Genomic DNA, 21,484 nt, shown 5'->3' on the forward strand with positions numbered 1-21,484 from the left:
CTTAGTTTAGGTTGCTTGTATACCTTATTTTACATGATATTACTGTATTATGAAAATGTATTTATTTTTGCATTAAAGAAAATCATCTTTAAAGAGTATGTAATTTTAATTACATTTACAATTAAAGATGTTATATTCACTTATATTCTGTTGGAGTTTTTATGACTATTTTAATTAATCCCTGGAAATATGGAACGTGACCAGGCACCCTTTTTATTAGCATGGCATTGAACATTAAAGCTCATTTTCTCTCTAGAAGAACACCCTGAGTTATAAGGACAGCAGTATAATCCATCTTTTACTTATTCAGAAAGGGAAAACAAATCTCCTGTGAAAAAAGGGCCTCAAACCAGAAGTACTTGACTTCCTGGTATAACTCTCAAACATGCACCTTAAAGCAGGTAACTTGTAAGCTGGAGAGGAAATGGTGCATGACAAATTTAGAAGATCAACATTTAGCCTGGAGTAATAGTTTGCTGCTAATAAAAAAGCCCTCCGCAAAGCTAGAACTTACTATTCAGGACTGATTGAAGAAAATAAGAACAACCCTAGGTTTCTCTTCAGCACTGTAGCCAAGCTGACAAAAAGTCAGAGCACTGTTGACCCAACCATTCCTTTAACATTAACTAGTAACTGACTTCATGAACTTCTTCACAAATAAAATTTTAACCATTAGAGAAAAAATTACCCATAATCATTTCACAGATATAACATTATCTAGAGCTACTTTCAGTACCATTAATATTCATTTTGTCTTTTCTCCAATTGATCTTTCTGAGTTAACTTCCATAATTACTTCCTCCAAACCATTTGAAGAGTTACAAATGCAGAGTCCTGGCCTGACGAGGTAGCTCTTCTGTGTTGTGCCATCCGCTTCGCCAGAGGTTGTTTGGTTTCCCTGATGTATAAATCCCGTCAATCCTCCTGGCACTTAACAGTGTACACTATGTTACTCTGTTTGTGTCGGGGGACCCAATCCTTGGGGTTGCCCAATTTTTGGCACGCCGTGTTTTGGAACTGACCTGGGAGGAACATATAATAATAGACCTCTCTGCACTGAATCATACTTGTTATCATACTTGTAATCTCTGGCTCTCTTCCACAGCATGTCTTTTATCCTGTCTTCTCTCTCCTTTTCTCACCCCAAACAGTCGCGGTACATGGCAGCCCCTCCTGAGCCTGGTTCTGCTGGAGGTTTCTTCCTGTTAAAAGGGAGTTTTCCTTCCCACTGTTGCCAAAGTGCTTGCTCATAGGGGGTCATATGATTGTTGTGCTTTTCTCTGTCTGTATTATTGTACAATATATAATATAAAGCACCTTAAAGTGACTGTTTGTGTAATTTGGCGCTGCATAAATAAAAGTAAATTGAATTGGATAGAATGAAAGCTATTAAGCTAAGAAAATGACTTAGCAGGAATCAGAGCAATGGGATTTTGATTAATGAAAAACATTCATTTTGTATTGACCATTTAAAATACTATTAACACTGCCACTCAAGCGTTAGGCATTAATTATAAGGCAGGGAAAATAAGCTTTAATTAAATTTAATAAGCTTGTGACGTTTAACATAATGCAAGGAGCTTTGCAGAAAATTAGCCTGTAAAGAAGTCCTGAAACAGTCACATACTTGTTACAGAAGAAAGGAAGATTCATACTTAATCCTGTTTATAAATAAGTTGCGAGGCTATGTAACTTTTTGCTGTCATCCAAATCAAATAAGGATACACTTTTTAATAACCAAATTTCCAAAAAAGCAATTTCAAGATTTAATGTTATCTTGTACCATGTCCAGACAAATATATAATTTATCAATGCATGCTATTTTATTTATATTATTTTGATTTTACACTCTTTATTTTTTTGATAACAAAAAAAAACTAATCTGAAATTTGATATACAGGATATATAGCGACGACATTGGAATGTCGTTTGGATTGGAGAAGTGTAGTCGGATGATAACAAAGAGGGGGAAGGTAGTCTGAACTGAGCGGATTGCATTATCAGAAGACAACATTGCAGGTATTGAAGACAGTTACAACCATGCACGGAGGGATCAGCATCCTTAGCCTGTATGCTAAGCAGAAGGAAGGAGGCTGTAGCTCAGGAGGTAGAGCAGGTCACCTACTGATCGGAAGGTTGGTGGTTAGATCTCTGGCTCCTCCAGTCTGCATATCAAGTATCCTTGGGCAAGATACTAACCCAAAGTTGCTCTACGATGCATCCATCGGAGTGTGAATGTGTGGGAATGTACTTAGAAAGCACTAAGTATAGGGAAAGTGCTTGTGAGAATGGGTGTGACTGGGTGAATGTGGCATGTTGTATAGAGCGTTTTGAGTACTCTGGGAGAGCAGAAAAGCGCTATATAAGAATCAGTTCATTTACCATAGACTGGTAAGTGTCAGTACCAGAGTCCAGGATTAGACAACAAACATCCACGAATGCATCAGGAAGATGGCCCCGACCAACCGCATGCTCAGTGAATACCTCAGGCAGCAGAAACCCAAGATAGAGGAGGAACCATCATGGAAGGATAGGCCCCTGTATGATATGTACCACCAGCAGATAGAGGAAGTGACTGACATTAAGAAGTCCTACCAGAGGCTGGACCAAGCTGCACTCAGAATGCACTCAGAGCTACAATTTCAAAACAGCATGTTTAAACTTTAGTTTGCACCACACCAGAGGTCAAACTACTGTTAATACTAGCAAGAATAAAAGGAGCAAAGGTAGAAAAAACCTTTGGAGTTGGGGGGGGGGCAATGGCTTCATACTGGAAAACAATTACTCTGAAAAGGAGAGGGCGACAGGCTCAAATCAAAGAAAGCCAAACAGGTGATTAGAATGGATGGATTATGTAGGGTGGTGTAATGAGGGCACTAGTGCTTACAACCTCGTGCCAAAAAGTGAAGAAACTTATCACAAACTTCACAGGAAAAATCTAGATGAACAGATACATAAACCTTAATAATATATATATATTATTAAGGTACATGAGCGGGACACAGAAAGGGATTGGCAAGAATACCAGAGGCGCAAAACACCAGCTACTGGTAGACAGAACAGTCAGCCGAGACTGCAAGACCAGACTGACCAACCTGTGCACTGCCTGGATTGAAGGCCCATGACTCAATGCCCCACAGCTGGATATATATATATATATATATATATATATATATATATATATATATATATATATATATATATATATATATATATATATATATACACACACACACACATATATATGTATATATATATGGATGACGGACCTATGGATTCTTCGATACCCAACATCCACAATGACGGCGAAACAACTAGTAGCTCAGTGTTCCAACATTCGAAAGAAGGGACTGCTCTCACAGCTAGAGATTGACGAGGTACAACACAAATGCTACGGCAAGGAGGAGTCAGGACGCCAGGTCAGGGGGGAGATATCATCACCCCCACCCAAGATTGGGTACATAGCCCCAAGTGCGATAGGAGAAGGATCGTTGAGTGCGAGAGGAACTGACCTGAAAAATAGTATAATGGCCAAGCTTGAAACCTGGATCCCCCGTAGCCGGTTACCAAGATTACGTGAAGTACCCTCAGAACGTCTGCTAGATGATGTTAATGCAGCACTACGGACAATACCTACAACCACGATTACCGACACTAACAAGCTGATCTACAATACGGCAGCAGTGATCAGTGAGATGCTTGGCTACAAGTTGAACAGCCACAAGGGGCAGTACCCTCCATGGAGAAGGAGGCTAGAGGGCAAGATCAAAGTAGCACGGAGGGAGGTTAGCCAACTAACGGAGTTGCAGAAAGGTGCGACAAAGAAGGTGCCTAAGAAATACAGCAAGCTGTCCATACCTGAGGCCTTGGAAACTGCCAAGCAAAGACTCACAGCCTTGGCCAGCCACTTGAGGAGGTACACCAGAGAGATAGAAGGCAGGAGAATAAACCAGCTGTTCTCCACAGAACCAGCAAAGGTGTACTCTCAGTGGCAAGGGAACAATAATAAGAGAACAGCACCACCAAGGCTGGAGACGGAGCAATACTGGAAGAGCATATGGGAGAAGGACGCAACCCATAACGGCAATGCTCAGTGGCTAGTGGATCTGAGGGCAGACCACAGCGACCTCCCTGAACAGGGTCCAGTAACCATCACAGTGGCAGATATCCAAGAAAGGGTCTCCAGTATGAAGAGTTGGACAGCACCACGGCCCGACATGGTTCACGCCTACTGGCTAAAGAAGCTGACTGCACTCCACGAGCGTCTGGCAGCACAAATGAAACAGCTGCTAGTTAATGAGAGACACCTGGAATGGCTAACCGAAGGTCGGACGGTCCTGATCCCCAAGGACCCCAAGAAGGGACCGGTCCCCTCCAACTACCGACCAATAACCTGCCTCAGTACTACATGGAAGCTCCTGTCAGGCATCATATCGGCTAAGATGAACAGGCACATGGGTCAATACATGAGTGGGACACAGAAAGGAATTGGCAAGAATACCAGAGGCGCAAAACACCAGCTACTGGTAGACAGAACAGTCAGCCGAGACTGCAAGACCAGACTGACCAACCTGTGCACTGCCTGGATTGATTACAAGAAGGCCTATGACTCAATGCCCCACAGCTGGATACTGGAATGCCTAGAATTGTACAAGATCAATGGGACCCTAAGAGCCTTCATCAGGAACTCATTGGGGATGTGGCGTACAACACTAGAGGCCAACTCCAAGCCCATAGCACAAGTCACCATCAAGTGCGGGATCTACCAAGGAGATGCTCTGTCCCCACTGCTGTTCAGCATAGGCCTGAACCCCCTCAGTGAGATCATTAACAAGACTGGATACGGATACCGACTACGGAACGGAGCAGTTGTCAGCCACCTCCTATACATGGATGACATCAAGCTGTATGCCAAGAGTGAACGAGACATCGATTCACTGATCCACACTACCAGGCTATACAGCAATGACATTGGAATGTCGTTCGGACTGGAGAAGTGTAGTCGGATGGTATCAAAGAGAGGGAAGGTAGTCAGAACTGAGGGGATTGAACTACCAGAAGGCAACATTGCAGACATAGAGGACAGTTACAAGTACCTGGGGATCCCGCAGGCAAATGGGAACCATGAAGAGGCCGCTAGAAAGGCTGCAACCACCAAGTACCTGCAGAGGGTCAGGCAAGTCCTGAGGAGTCAGCTGAATGGTAAGAACAAGATCCGGGCCATCAACACCTACACCCTGCCCGTGATCAGGTACCCTGCTGGGGTAATAGGCTGGCCAAAGGAGGAGATAGAAGCCACTGACATAAAGACAAGAAAGCTCCTTACCATGCATGGAGGGTTTCACCCCAAGTCCAGCACCCTGAGGCTGTACGCTAAGCGGAAGGAAGGGGGCCGGGGACTGGTGAGTGTCAGCACCACAGTCCAGAATGAGACAACGAACATCCAAGAATACATTGGGAAGATGGCCCCAACTGACCGAGTGCTCAGTGAATACCTCAGGCAGCAGAAACCCAAGAAAGAGGAGGGAGACGAGGAACCATCATGGAAGGACAGGCCCCTGCACGGTATGTACCACCGGCAGATAGAGGAGGTGGCTGATATCCAGAAATCCTACCAGTGGCTGGACAAAGCTGGACTGAAAGACAGCACAGAGGCACTAATCATGGCAGCACAAGAACAAGCTCTGAGTACAAGATCCATAGAGGCTGGGGTCTATCACACCAGGCAAGACCCCAGGTGCAGGCTGTGTAAAGATGCCCCAGAGACAATCCAGCACATAACAGCAGGGTGCAAGATGCTAGCAGGCAAGGCATACATGGAACGCCATAACCAAGTGGCCGGCATAGTGTACAGGAACATCTGTGCTGAGAATAACCTGGAAGTCCCGAGGTCAAAATGGGAGATGCCCCCAAGGGTGGTGGAGAATGACCGAGCTAAGATCCTGTGGGACTTCCAGATACAGACGGACAAAATGGTGGTGGCTAACCAACCGGACATAGTGGTGGTAGACAAACAGAAGAAGACGGCCGTAGTGATCGATGTAGCGGTTCCGAATGACAGCAACATCAGGAAGAAGGAACACGAGAAGCTCGAGAAATACCAAGGGCTCAGAGAAGAGCTCGAGAGGATGTGGAGGGTGAAGGTAATGGTGGTCCCCGTGGTAATCGGAGCACTAGGTGCGGTGACTCCCAAGCTAGGCGAGTGGCTCCAGCAGATCCCGGGACTAACATCGGAGATCTCTGTCCAGAAGAGCGCAGTCCTGGGAACAGCTAAGATACTGCGCAGGACCCTCAAGCTCCCAGGCCTCTGGTAGAGGACCCGAGCTTGAAGGATAAACCGCCCACAGGGGCGTGCTGGGTGTTTTCATATATATATATATATATATATATATATATATATATATATATATATATATATATATATATATATATATATATATATATATATATATATATATATATATATATATATATATATATTAGGGCTGCCACGATTAGTCGACTAGTCACGATTACGTCGACTATCAAAATCGTCGACGACTAATTTAATAGTCGACGCGTCGTTTGAAGCTTTGTAAGATCACAAAAGACGCAGGAATCAGTAGTAGGATTTAAGAGTGTAATAATGGACTGAAACAGAAGATGGCAGCACTGCATGTCCAAGGATGCCAGCTGCCGTTAAACCCCGAAGAAGAAGAAACTGTGTCCCAGAATTCATAGCGCGGCCCTGCTTAGTTTCCAACAATGGCGGCAGCTGGTTAGTTTTAATATTATTTTTATTATTCTTTCTGGGTCACAAAATAAACGTTTAACATATTTTCAGGCGAGAATGTAGCTGTGTAAACCTCAAATATCTGCTCAGTTTATCAAGACACCACATATTTTCAAAAGCGCTCCGACGTTTTCGGAGGCATCTGTTACCCACTAGCTCGATAGCTAGCCGGGGGCTAGGCTAACTAGAGCCGTGAGAACACGGACTCCCGGCAGATCGTTTTCAAACCCACCGCCGTCTTTCACTACTGGTACTACTACTAATGTCTCTGTAAAGCACTTTGAATCACCTTGTTGTTGAATTGTGCTATACAAATAAACTTGCCTTGCCTTGCCTTGCCTTACTCAGGTTAAACATGATATATAAGTCACTTAGATAACTTCAAAATGTTGTTTGGCTTTTTTCAGTGTTTTATTTGTTCCTGAGTAAATCGGTTTGGATGAGATTAAAGTTATAGTTTTTACACAGCTGAATAAACGTCAAGCAGACAGCTGATCATCAGAAGTGTGAGATGCTGGAGAATTTACTCCGGTGTCCTGTTATATTTTAGATAGCAAGGAGTTTATTAAACTCCACCGAAACACTCTGCAAATGTCATTAAAATTGAATAAACTATCATCTTGTCTTTATTTTTAGTTAGCACATACCTTAAACACTTAAAGCTGAAAGCTAATGATAGTTATATAAGAGCAGATGCTGCTGGTGCAATAAGCTGTATGCTGTATGTTCAATGGATGATGATCTGATTAGTCGACTAATCGCAAAAGTAATCGCTGACTAGTCGACTATCAAAATAATCGTTTGTGGCAGCCCTAATATATATATATATATATATATATATATATATATATATATATATATATATATATATATATATATATATATATATATATGTGTGTGTGTGTGTGTGTGTGTATATATATATATATGTATATGTGTGTGTATATATATGTGTGTGTATATATATATATATATATATATATATATATATATATGTGTGTGTATATATATATATATATTAGGGGTGCAACGATATTCGTATCGATATTGAACCGTTCGATACAGTGCTTTCGGTTCGGTACGCATATGTATCGAACAATACAACATTTGTAATTTATTTTATCAACTTTCCTTCTGACGATGCTGTCTGTGTTGAGCGCTCAGTGAATCTGCGCTCGACTACTCCGCCTAGGCTGCACTGTCGAGCGCAGATCCACTGAGCGCTCAACACAGACAGCATCGTCAGAAGGAAGAGCGCAGGGCACCTCCCCCACCCTCATTCAGATCTGGCGTTTGGAATTATTTTGGTTTTCATGTGACGTATGACCCTGAAGGTAAGCGAGTCATGGACTAAAGTAAAACAGTATGTTGGATGTGCCATGCAATGCTCAATTACATGGGTGGGAACTAGTGTGTTAGCGCAGTTAGCTCGTTAACATGTTGGCCGTCTAGCCCCATGCACGGGGCGATCGGCGGTAGCTCGTTAACGGAGATTTGCCGTGTTGTGGTGTTAAGGTCATTTCAACGAGATTAACCTGAAAGCACTAGTGGGAACACAACGAATATGACTGCACATTTACGCCGACATCATCCTAGTGCAAAGACAAAAAAAACAAGCATGCTACTAACTTTAGCCGAGTCATTTAGACAGCTGTTAGCACATGATTCTCCTTATGCTGCTGAGAATATAGCCCAGAAGAAGCGGATAGTATAGCTTTTATTTTGGAAAGAGACATTTCTCTGTAATAAACTCTCTTTTCCAAAGATGCATGATTCCTCAATCAGATACAGGGCTTGCAATATCGCTAGCCTGACGTCCTGGGGCTAGCGATTTTTTCAGTCGGGCTACCAAAATCTATCTCTTCCCTGCCCGTCGGGCTATTGTAGGAAGGAAAAATATATGTCAATGCTTTTGCATTCTTTCAGAAATGTAGCTGGGTAATTATGTCATTGGCATCGGTGAGCCACTGTCAATATGTGACATATTGAAATCGCGTTTGAATTTGCGCTTGTTTTTTTGCTTTCACTTTGCAATCGCGCGAACTGTGTATAGAGAGCGACAGCACTGATCTGTGAGTGATGATAATTTGCGCACCAATTCCTCTGACATCGTCTTATTAATTGTTAGCTTACTATGCAAACATGACAAGTGAAATCTCCCGCAGCTTAAACATGTGAGAGGTTGATCGCGCAGAGAATCGCTGAGCTTATGTGAGTACGTGTGTAAAAGCAGCAGGATTTATATTTGACTACGATGACCTGGATGACTGAGAACCTTCACAGACAGATATATATTTTAGTTCTACTGAGCCAAATAAGACAGGTTAGGGTGAAGAAGTGACAGCCAAAGAAAAGCTTACCACAAAACGGAGAAGTTATGACAAATCAGACTATAAGGCAAAAAGAAAGTGCAGCTTTATGGTTTCATGGACAAAAGAATTTCTGTGGCTGCAATATGACGAGCTAAATAACCAGGGCTGCACATAAGTGGTCCGCAGGTGCGCATTCGCTGTCAAAATAAAAAACACGCACAAGGGTTAGGGTTAAATTTAAAAACTGTACTTTTGAGTTAAAATATATATTTATAATTTTAATAAATGACAAATTAAAAAGGCATGAACATTTTTTTTGTATCGAAAAAATATCGAACCGTGACACCAAAGTATCGAACCGAACCGAACCATGAATTTTGTGTATCGTTGCACCCCTAATATATATATATATATATATATATACACACACACACACACACACACACACACACACATACATACGTATGTATACACACACACACATAAGCCATGCTTTTTCTACATACTGCCGTCATTTTTTATTTTTTGCTTTGGGGTTTTTTTTGCTTTTTGTAAAGCATTTTCTATGGACAGCTCTAAAACGGTAAAGGAAGGGGGGAGAAAGCAACCTCTTTCCTATCGGTGGAAAAATGTACCACGTCAACCAAGTCAACAAGTGGGATTTGGTTGTTTAGGAAAAGGGGAAAGTTTTGGGAGTGACGGTAACGGCAGCGAGACAGAGCGAGCGAGTGAGAGAGAGAGTTTTTAGATGTGGGAGATTTGTGACTTTAGTGTGGAGAGTATAGTTAGTGTGTTGTGTTGTCTTGTGTAGTTAGTCTGTTGTGTAGTTGTTTTGTTTTGTGTGTCAGTGAGGGCACTAATGAATGTCACAAAGGCACATTGCAATGTAAACACTCACCAAGTAGAAAACCAGCGGAGTGACACACCTCCTGTTGTGAGGCCTGCAGGTTTATCCCTCTGTCTCTTGGTGGACAAATGTTTTTTTTTACTTACATAATTTGTGGGGCATCTTATTGCGACACCTGATTGTTCTCTCATGGTTGTACAAAATAATAATTAATAATAATTAATAATTAACAATAATTAATTATGTGGGCTACAGAAAATAATTAAGTTGTAGACTATATTTATATAAAAAGTGTGTACACTTACTGCACTTGAATCATTTTAACCATATGTAACCACCTGCATATGTGTTTGGGAAAAAAAGGCTTTGATTTTGCCACCCCATTTGATTTCTTTGCCACCCTAAGAAAATTTCTCTACATCCACCCCTGTGTGGAAGGAGTCGCGGCTCTACTTTGAATACCTCCCAAATGACTTAACTCCTCACCAAATACTAAGGGACCACCCATCCACCCTGTGGAGAAAGGTCATTTCCAACCCTTGTATCTATAATCCTATTCCTTTGCCTTTAAAAGAACAAGCATCTTCTTAACAAAAAGATCATGCCTAGATTAACAGATTTTTGGCATTTCTCAGCAACTATCGTCTTGATGCATGCTCAATCATCCAGGTAAGTAAATCTCCAAAAGTGCATCAAGACATTTTAACCCACTTTGGCAAGGACTGCCTAAAGATGCTTGTATGTAGTTACAGTTACAGTTGGTGCTTGTACGTCAGTATGAGCAAACAGCACGTAAGACGGCGGATTACAGGAACCACCTGAGATTCAGCCAAAACAGACAAAACAGGATTACTCCTAAAAGTCTGCAAATGAGCTCTTCAGTTAAAGGCTTCCGGGCAACAAAAGTCCTCCAGAAGGCACAGCATCAGTTGCTTAATGAATGGGTGAGGCAAACAAATTTTACCATCGACATGCTAAAATCTCAAGAGGAGCAGATTCGATAGAGAGACTGACAATGCTTTTAGATGAGAATATTCTTAAAAAGGTGTTTGACTTTACTGAGAAGGCTCGTCTAGCACAGCACAAGAAGTCTAAGACCAGGCAACAAAGGAAGTTTGACTTACTTGTTGTACGTCGGAAACCACCACAAAATACGGAGAGTGTCGTCAGTGGCCAGAAGAGAGAAAGATGCGACACCAAGGATGTGGACAAGTGGGTGAAGAATTTGTCTGACAGACAGCTCACCCAAACAGAGAAAAATATCCTTGCTAAAGGGTTGAATTTTGCTGTCACACCAAGACAAATCCCGCTAGTGGAGCTGATCACAGCCACAGAAACAGCAATTTGAAACAACAATATTGCAGAAGTGGAAGCAGAGCAACTACGGACGAAATCAGCAATGCAAAGCCCTCAGCATCCAACATCACCATGGAGGAGAGGAAGGCACTCACATTACTTATCCTTCCAGCAGGCAAGGGTAGCTGCACAGTACTGCTAAACTAGAAAGACTATCATGAGAAAATTTTGTCACTACTCAGTGATGAAAATACTTATGAGCCCCTGAAACGAGACCCAGGAAGTGGTTACAGGAAGAGGGTGATAGACTGTCTGAAGCAGTTAGAACAAGACATGGCTATTGACCGGACCTCATACCACAAGCTGTACCTAGGGGAGTCTACACCAAGTCTGTATGGTTTACCGAAGATACATAAACAGAGTGTACCTTTAAGACCGATTGTCTGTATGATCAACTCGGTCACCTATAACATCTCCAAGTTTATGGCTTCGATCCTCAACCCACTAGTAGGCAGCTCTGAAAACCACATCCAGAACACCCTGGATTTTGTTGAGAAGGTGAGAGATGTCATTATGGAGACAGATGAAACCATGGTCTCGTACGACGTTACATCCCTCTTCACGTGCATCACACTCACCGAAGCATTGGAGGTAGTCCATAAGAGATTACAGTAAGACACCAACCTCAGCAACAGGACCACTCTCAGCATTGACCAAGTGCGTTTGCTTTTGGAACTGTGTCTTCATTCCACCTACTTCACATACAAGAGTCGATTCTACAGGCAGAAACATGGGTGTGCCATGGGCTCAACAGTTTCACCCATCGTGGCCAATTTATACATGGAAGAAGTGTAAAAGAGGGCTTTGCTATCCTACCCTGGAACACCACCAAGCCATCGGTTCAGATATGTGGATGACACCTGGGTGAAAATCAAATCTCAGGACGTACCACATTTCACAGATCACATTTACTCGGTGGACCAACACATCAAATTCACCAGGGAGGATATGAAAAGCGGCAGGTTAGCCTTCTGAGACTGTGAGATTTCCATCAGTAGTGGGGGACATCCCCCACTACTGATGGAAATCAGTAGTCATCTAAAAGCTGACGTGTACCATAAACCTACGCATACGGATCAGTATTTAAGGTTTGACACTCATCATCCACTGGAGCACAAACTGGGTGTCATTAGGACGCTACAACACAGGCCAGTGGACACTCTTTTCAAGGATGAGGATGTACACATCTTGGACAGGGAGGAACGCTGGTTTGAGCGCAGAGTCAAGGAGACCATTTACGTGAAAAGGGAAAGACCATCTCTGAATCAAGGAGGGGGCCTAAGGGTACATCTTTCGCCATCTTACAATGCTGTGATTGCAGCCATTCCCCAACTCTATGTGAATGGTACTCATGGCCATTGATCAGCCATTTCCCCAACAAAACGCTACGTCCAGATGAACAGAATCAACTTTTGGAGGTCTCAGCAACTATGTTCCATCTGGTGGCAGATGGCTGCATAACATCTAGGACACAATAGTTTACCAGTATTGGGTGTCAATTAGGGCTGCCACGATTTGTCGACTAGTCACGATTACGTCGACTATCAAAATCGTCGACGACTGATTTAATAGTCGACGTGTCGTTTGAAGCTTTGTAAGATCGCAAAAGACGCAGGAATAATAGCAGGATTTAAGAGTGTAATAACGGACTGAAACAGAAGATGGCAGCACAGCATGTACAAGGATGCCAGCTGCCGTTAAACCCCGAAGAAGAAGAAGCAGCTGTGTCCCAGAATTCATAGCGCGGCCCAGTTTAGTTTCCAACAATGGCGGTAGCTAGTTAGTTTTAATATTACTCTTATTATTCTTTCTGGGTCACAAAATAAACGTTTAACATATTTTCAGGCGAGAATGTAGCTGTGTAAACCTCAAATATCGGCTCAGTTTATCAAGACACCACATATTTTCAAAAGCGCTCCGACGTTTTCGGAGACGTCTGTTACCCACTAGCTCGATAGCTAGCCGGGGGCTAGGTCACTAGCGCCGTGAGAACACCGGACTCCCGGCAAATTGTTTTCAAACCCACCGCTGTCTTTCGCGACTCAGGTTGAATATATATGAGTCACTTAGATAAATTAAAAATGTTGTTGTTTGGCTTTTTTTTTTTTTTTTTTTTTTGTATTTTATTTGTTCCTGAGTAAATCGGTTTGGCTGAGATTAAAGTTATCGTTTTTACACAGCTGAATAAACGTCAAGCAGACAGCTGATTATCAGAAGTGTGAGATGCTGGAGAATATACTCCGGTGTCCTGTTATATTTTAGATAGCAAGGAGTTTATTAAACTTTACCGAAACAATCTGCAAATTTCATTAAAATTGAATAAACTATCATCTTGTCTTTATTTTTAGTTAGCACCTTAAAAGCTTAAAGCTGTAAGCTAATGATAGTTATATAAGAGCAGATGCTGCTGGTGCAATAAGCTGTAGTTTTACGTCCAGTGGATGATGATCTGATTAGTCGACTAATCGCATAAATAATCGGTGACTAGTCGACTATCAAAATAATCGTTTGTGGCAGCCCTAGTGTCAATTAAAATGTTAACAATTAGATTAAATGACTGTGCATTTGGTCCAACTAGTGAAAATAGTCATGTCGTCAACTACTCGGGCACATCCCTAGTTCAAAGTCCTAAATTAATAGAAGGACATAGAAGAGGACAGAGAAGACAACTAAGGACAAAATAGAAAATTAGATGGACTGGACTGGTTATTATATAGCGCTTCTCTGCTCTGAGCACTCAAAGCGCTTAAATTAGGAAAATATTCAGAAAAATACATAGAATGTACTTGCTGTCCACTTGTGAGCTAGAGTGCCTCTAGCACCCACTGGACCTCTTCAGGAGAACTACGACCAGGACCTTCATCTGGAGACAGTGGAATCAATGTCTGACCAACCACAGGACAAGAGACTCTGGAGAGGTAGATGCATGATAATAGGAACTCGCCCACTGGCTAGCAAGCCAGTGGTTAGCAGCAACTACCCACAAGTACAGTGAATATGTGCCCAAATAAATAGAAACATCTAAAACAAAAGACTTAAATTACTTGCCATTAATAAGCCTGGGTGACGTACTTAGGTAAAGTTCATCTGTAAGAAACACAGCATAGTACAGTACAGTGTAGATTCCTCCTAAAGCAAAGTTTCAGAAGAAATTAGTCCATTCCTTATTTTCCTTTTTTTCTTTGGTAGTCAATATGTTTCCATCATATAGCCATCAATTCTCTTCTGCTTATCCTTATCACTGTCTGGGGTGGGGAGCTGGCGCCTATCCCAGCTACCATAGGGTGAGAAGTGGGGTACACCCTGGACAGGTCGTCAATCTGACACAGAGATACAGAGACAGAAAACCATGCAAACTCAGTGCTTCTCATGATGAGCACACTGCTCCCGAGGTCCACAGAGCTGTTGAAAGGAATGACTTAAAAACTCTGAAGGTCTCTATATGCCTGAGAACTCCTTAAAGGGCCTTTGGGGGTGTTAACCAACTCGTCACAATCCTGTCATATAAAACTATCCAACATAAATTTTTATAATTAAAAAAATGTCATTAACCAAATATGCAGGTGTGCACATAAGTGGTCCACAGGTGCGCATTTGCTGTCAAAATAAAAGACACGCACCAGATAAGAAGTTGCAATGCGCGTTTGCGTACGTAAGATTTTCTGGAGGAGGACAGACATTTGTTTAGAACTCTTAAAGATGTCGAAGAAGCAAGCTCCTTTAAGAAATTACTTTGGTGTTCCTCCACCTCCAAAGAAATGTCAGAAGGAGTCCGAACCGCAAAAGAAGCGCATATTCTTGGAAAAGTGGTTGCAGGAGGTGAGCTGGCTTCAAACAAACGATGAACGCTCAGAGATGTGATGCAGAATATGCTGTGACAAACCCACTCTAGCGGACAAAAACAGTGCCTTTTATATGTACGCAAATGCAACTTCTTATCTGATGCGCGTCTTCTATTTTGACAGCGAATGCGTACCTGCGGACCACTTATGTGCACCCCTGCAAATATGGTGCAATTATAAGGTGTTCCCTAATCAGTTGTATTAAAATAACAAAGTAAACAGATGTATGTTGGTGTCCAGTAACCTTTTAGCCAATGTTATTTTTTTAGAAAACTTTTAACACCAAACTGTCGATCAACAAAACTATAAATCTGTTCTGTTCGGATTTGTTCAAACAATTACATGAGAGGTATACATACATACATTTTGGCCATAATTAAACTGGAAAAAAAGACAGAAACAAGTGTGGGGTTTAAAAGGTGTGCAGGAGTGTAAAAATGCATAATTTCTACAGCTATACAAGTAGAAGCATCTGTATTTCCTTTATTCTGTGAAACAGATAACCGATGTCGAAACTTTCCAAAGAAGTCATCTTCGTTGCCATGGTAATGGCAACTTACAGTGGGGCAAAAAAGTATTTAGTCAGCCACCGATTGTGCAAGTTCCCCCACCTAAAATGATGACAGAGGTCAGTAATTTGCACCAGAGGTACACTTCAACTGTGAGAGACAGAATGTGAAAAAAAAAATCCATGAATCCACATGGTAGGATTTGTAAAGAATTTATTCGTAAATCAGGGTGGAAAATAAGTATTTGGTCAATAACAAAAATACAACTCAATACTTTGTAACATAACCTTTGTTGGCAATAACAGAGGTCAAACGTTTACTATAGGTCTTTACCAGGTTTGCACACACAGTAGCTGGTATTTTGGCCCATTCCTCCATGCAGATCTTCTCGAGAGCAGTGATGTTCTGGGGCTGTCGCCGAGCAACACGGACTTTCAACTCCCGCCACAGATTTTCTATGGGGTTGAGGTCTGGAGACTGGCTAGGCCACTCCAGGACTTTCAAATGCTTCTTACGGAGCCACTCCTTTGTTGCCCGGGCGGTGTGTTTTGGATCATTGTCATGTTGGAAGACCCAGCCTCGTTTCATCTTCAAAGTTCTCACTGATGGAAGGAGGTTTTGGCTCAAAATCTCACGATACATGGCCCCATTCATTCTGTCCTTAACACGGATCAGTCGTCCTGTCCCCTTGGCAGAAAAACAGCCCCATAGCATGATGTTTCCACCCCCATGCTTCACAGTAGGTATGGTGTTCTTGGGATGCAACTCAGTATTCTTCTTCCTCCAAACACGACGAGTTGAGTTTATACCAAAAAGTTCTACTTTGGTTTCATCTGACCACATGACATTCTCCCAATCCTCTGCTGTATCATCCATGTGCTCTCTGGCAAACTTCAGACGGGCCTGGACATGCACTGGCTTCAGCAGTGGAACATGTCTGGCACTGCGGGATTTGATTCCCTGCCGTTGTAGTGTGTTACTGATGGTGACCTTTGTTACTTTGGTCCCAGCTCTCTGCAGGTCATTCACCAGGTCCCCCCGTGTGGTTCTGGGATCTTTGCTCACCGTTCTCATGATCATTTTGACCCCACGGGATGAGATCTTGCGTGGAGCCCCAGATCGAGGGAGATTATCAGTGGTCTTGTATGTCTTCCATTTTCTGATGATTGCTCCCACAGTTGATTTTTTCACACCAAGCTGCTTGCCTATTGTAGATTCACTCTTCCCAGTCTGGTGCAGGTCTACAATACTTTTCCTGGTGTCCTTCGAAAGCTCTTTGGTCTTGGCCATGGCGGAGTTTGGAGTCTGACTGTTTGAGGCTGTGGACAGGTGTCTTTTATACAGATGATGAGTTCAAACGGGTGCCATTCATACAGGTAACGAGTGGGGGACAGAAAAGCTTCTTACAGAAGACGTTACAGGTCTGTGAGAGCCAGAGATTTTCCTTGTTTGAGGTGACCAAATATTTATTTTCCACCCTAATTTACGAATAAATTCTTTACAAATCCTACCATGTGAATTCATGGATTTTTTTTTCACATTCTGTCTCTCACAGTTGAAGTGTACCTCTGGTGCAAATTACTGACCTCTGTCATTATTTTAGGTGGGGGAACTTGCACAATCGGTGGCTGACTAAATACTTTTTTGCCCCACTGTATCTGAATGGTCATGCATTAGCACAAATGAGACCCTGTGAATTAATGGACTATTTACTGAATAGCACAGTTCAAGGTTATGATCAAACTGCATTTTTGAAGTTGAAGTTAAAGACATTCACTTGCCATTCATTCAAACTACATTTCTTAAATACTCATATCATATAACACAGGTTAATACCAGTGGAGGTCTTGGACTAGTAAAAGTAGATGCAGGTTCAGGCAGCGTGGTTTAAAGGTGGTTTAAAGGTGGTTTAAAGGATTATCAAAATATCTCATGTTCTGGATTTCAACGTTAATCGTCTAGTTTTCCAAGGGAGATCAACCCCCTGGCTTCAACAACATCTCATGGCCAATTCTATTCCATTCATTTATTTTGATATTACAGCACTGTAAACCTGTGGTGACATCTACCTGACTTTGTCAGTCATCGGTTCTGTCCATATATATGCTGCTACAAGGCTGTATGTGGACAAGTCCACTGTGCACCGCAAAGCTCTGTCTTTTTTTGCCTTGAGATTCCGATTCGCTGTAGCCCTGCAAGAGGAAAAAAAAGAACCCTCACTCTACCTGTCAACAATTATTAACGTTTTTTAACAAAAGCACCCCCCCCCCCCCCTCCTTCCAAAAAAAAAGAAACAAAAAACCCACCAAAAAAAACCAAAAACAGGCAGACCGTGACCCCTGTGCCACCACCCCTATCCATCTCCGCTTTCTCAGCTGGTCATCCTAGAACAACTGTTGATCTGACAGGACACAATTCTCGCCTTTGGCTGACACGGCCTGATGGAGAAAGGAAAAAGAAACAATACACAGGCCTACAAGTGTCTCAACCCCCCCGCAAGAAAAAAAAACTCCACAAGAGTTTCTGTTGAATCCTGGCAACACAGACAGCACTGTGTTTTCCCAGCCACATACAGAGATGGAGGGAAGGAGGCAGTCCGATTAGACAATAAGGCTGCAACATTAGTGTTTATCTTAAGCTGGATTATTACTCCAGAAAGCAATGGTCTTATTTTCTGTGTAAGAAAAAAAACATGCTGCCTCTTTGGGAGCAGTGTGATACTCAGATGACATATTGTGTTTTGGGTTTTTTTCTTACTTTCATTGCTTGCCTTTTCTTTTTTGCAACTTTGAATTTGACTACTTTCCACCAAACTTTCTAATGTTTCTAATGTTTGTTGGGCTTCATATCCTCCCTGATTTTATGGAAATATTCTAAAAGTATAATAAATTCAGTCCACTGACAGAAACAGAAGGTTCAGCAGCAGATGAACTACTGCCTCACTTTACAGAATGCACAGACCTGCATGGTTAAATTCATCCATTCATTTATATTCTTCATATGAGTGCTTTACTTCACGTGACTCAAATTTATTTTATGTGATTTGACTGTCAAGCACGAGTCCATTTCACCATGTCGAGTCCATCCAACTGCTTGTAGCAACCATATTAAACAACACAAAATTATGTAAGACTGCATTTATGTGAGAGTGCTGTGAAGCTGACCTTGACATATTCCCACATTTTCCTGCTACACATGAGAAAACTAAAGGACAACAAGAGACTGATGTACTGTGCATGATGTCAGCTGTCTCCAGGAAATTACTGCTAGAGAAAATGGAAAGAGAAGATTAAAGAACTATAGCACAAAACATGTCAACAGGGGACTAAACTGAAGGAAAGTGTGGACAAAGCTTCCCACCCTCTCTACAGAGAGCTGACACAGCCTCATAGCAATTTTGGTCTGCGGCTCATCCCCTACAGGTGCATAGAGAACCTCTTCAGGCACTCATGTCGACTGCCATCCATATGTACACTGCTTTGCACCACAGAGGCTGCAGCTTCAGCCAAGGCGCTTCTTACATCTTCATCTCTATCAGTTAGAGTAGGAAAGACTACAGGAGTGGAGCTACCTTCTTTCCTCTTTGCTTGCATGGTTCTTTTTGTATTCCTTTGCATACAGGCCAACATTATTTCACTCATAAACGAACAGTCGTGATGAAATGCACTGTACACCTACAATTACACTTCAGCGACACAGTTTTAACTATTTAATGTCCACTTAACATTCACAAGCACAAGCAATAACATAAATAGTTTAAAGAGGACTATTCTGCGTAATTTTGTTTCTTTACTTTAAACTTGTTTCTTTAATTTTTCAATGTGCCTTAGTATGAAGCAGAAGAAAAGAAACATAAGTGAAGTTTGGGAGTGGAAAAATCAGAGTGTGGGTCTGTTTTTCAGCAAACAGCACTGGCATGCTTCGTACAATTGAAGGGGGATGAATGGAAAAATGCACTGAGACATTCTTGATAAAAATCTGCTGCCATCTACCAGGATGATGAAGATGTTTCAGCACAAGAATGACCCCAAACAGAGACCCAAGGAAACTCTCAATGTGTTTCAAAGAAATATTATAAAGCTGATCAAATGGCCCAGCCAGTCATTTGACCTGAATCCAATTGAAAATCCATGTAAAGAACAAAACATCAGTGCTCACCGAGGGGGCCCACAGAACCTTCAGGTTTAGAAGACTGCATGGAAAATGGGTCAAATTCACAACTGACCAATGCATGCCACTAGTTTTTCCATACAAGAGGCAACTTGAAGCTACCATCACCAAAAAAAAAGGCTTTCGTACAAAGCATTAAACACATTTCAGTAATCGTGTTCAGTACTTTTTCCCTGTGTCAGTTCTCATTATTACACATTACCTAATTTATGGACAGCAATCGTTTGATTTCTTGGTCATCTACTAATTGTAAGGTTGGTGGTTCGATCCCTGGCTCCTGCAATCTGCATACCAAATATCATTGAGCAAGATGATTTCTCCAAGTTGCTTTTAAATCCATCGGAGTATAAATGTGTGTGGACGTTAGATAGAAAAAGCATAGAAAAAACTGCTTGCAAGAATGGGCGAATTAGGCAAATTGTATAAGGTGCTTTGAGTAATCAGAGCAGAAAAGAACCAGGCCCTTTTCCATTTCCATGTGTGGATTGGATGGTTGTTACCAACATATGGTGAAAATTTCATGTGAATAGCATCTTTATTTACTTAGCAAAGTGGTTGGATATTTACTTTTCCCCACTGTATGTGTGTCCCAGTCCCATCCTCAATTTAAACTGATAATGGAGCTCAAACACTAACAAAAGGAAAAACGTAACATGTTTATTGGGAATGAGCACTGATAAAAGCAGACTTTATTTTACTGAGGTACCTTTTATTTGTACTTTTAAACAGACCTCTGTCTATGTACAATTCAGTTACTGGTCTGAATCATTCATGTCAGGTGGAAACACGATGGGAAAGCCTGAGCTGCTTCACTGCTCTACCTTCCAACAACAAAGCCCCTTTGCCTGCGCAGAGAATACATGGCTTAACTTGCATGACCGGACAACACAGTCAATGTGGATTAAAAACTAATACCTAATCACTGGCCATTAATACTTTGCAGCCAGAACCTCACATTTGCCATGATCTGACATGCGTCAAAATGATCCACATCCCCAGGAGCCACGAGCGCTAAATAAAGATGCTATTCACATGAAATTTTCACCATATGTTGGTAACAACCAGCCTTCAGAAAAGATCATGATTTTTTTTTCGTTTTTTGTTAGGTGGATATATATACATACAGACAGAGCCCAACTACTGCTCAGAATTACCTTGGCATGACGAACTTTTACGCAAGAAAAGGGGATGCAGCTGTAAAGACACGTTCAGAGTAACCCCTGGAACACTTACAGAGTCTAGTCACTACCACCAAGAAAGCTCAACGGCGCTTCAGTAATCGCTTAATTTAAGCTGCTGAGCCGAGATTGCAAGCATTAAGGAGTCAAACGCAGGAGCAGACACCGCCATGAATAGGGCACTTAATACATTAACAAACTATCCGGTACAAACGGACTCCAAGATAGCGATAACAAGTGCGTCAAAAATGAAAAAAATCTATCACTTACCTTGCTCAATCAGCAGGACGGTCATGCAGACCAGCATAGCCCAGAACACAGGATTCACCATATTTATCGATCTTTTTCTATGCTTGTGCTGTCGTCTGAGGTAATTAACCAACAAGTCCTTTAAAATCCAGAAAAGTGTTTTGTCTCCAAGTCCTCAGTCTCCCCGTCTGACTGTAAAGCATCCGCCAACGCAACGGTCCACAGAGTCCCTCCTCCTTCCACTGGTTA

The 21,484-nt window shown here is 42.0% G+C and overlaps 1 protein-coding gene across 1 annotated transcript in view; it reads right to left on the bottom strand.

The window, feature by feature from the left end:
- Window positions 1-21,484, bottom strand: part of ntm (neurotrimin) — a 505,318-nt gene extending 483,834 nt beyond the window's left edge. The window contains exon 1 of the mRNA XM_085469582.1: window positions 21,257-21,484. Coding sequence (XP_085325708.1) covers window positions 21,257-21,317 — 61 coding nt within the window. The 5' untranslated portion in view covers window positions 21,318-21,484. The remainder of the gene's footprint in view (window positions 1-21,256) is intronic.

The sequence above is a fragment of the Copadichromis virginalis genome, linkage group LG10, assembly GCF_057382275.1.
Source record: "Copadichromis virginalis isolate Kocher_CV1m ecotype Utaka linkage group LG10, C_Virginalis_male_GT1.1, whole genome shotgun sequence".
NCBI lineage: Eukaryota > Metazoa > Chordata > Actinopteri > Cichliformes > Cichlidae > Copadichromis > Copadichromis virginalis.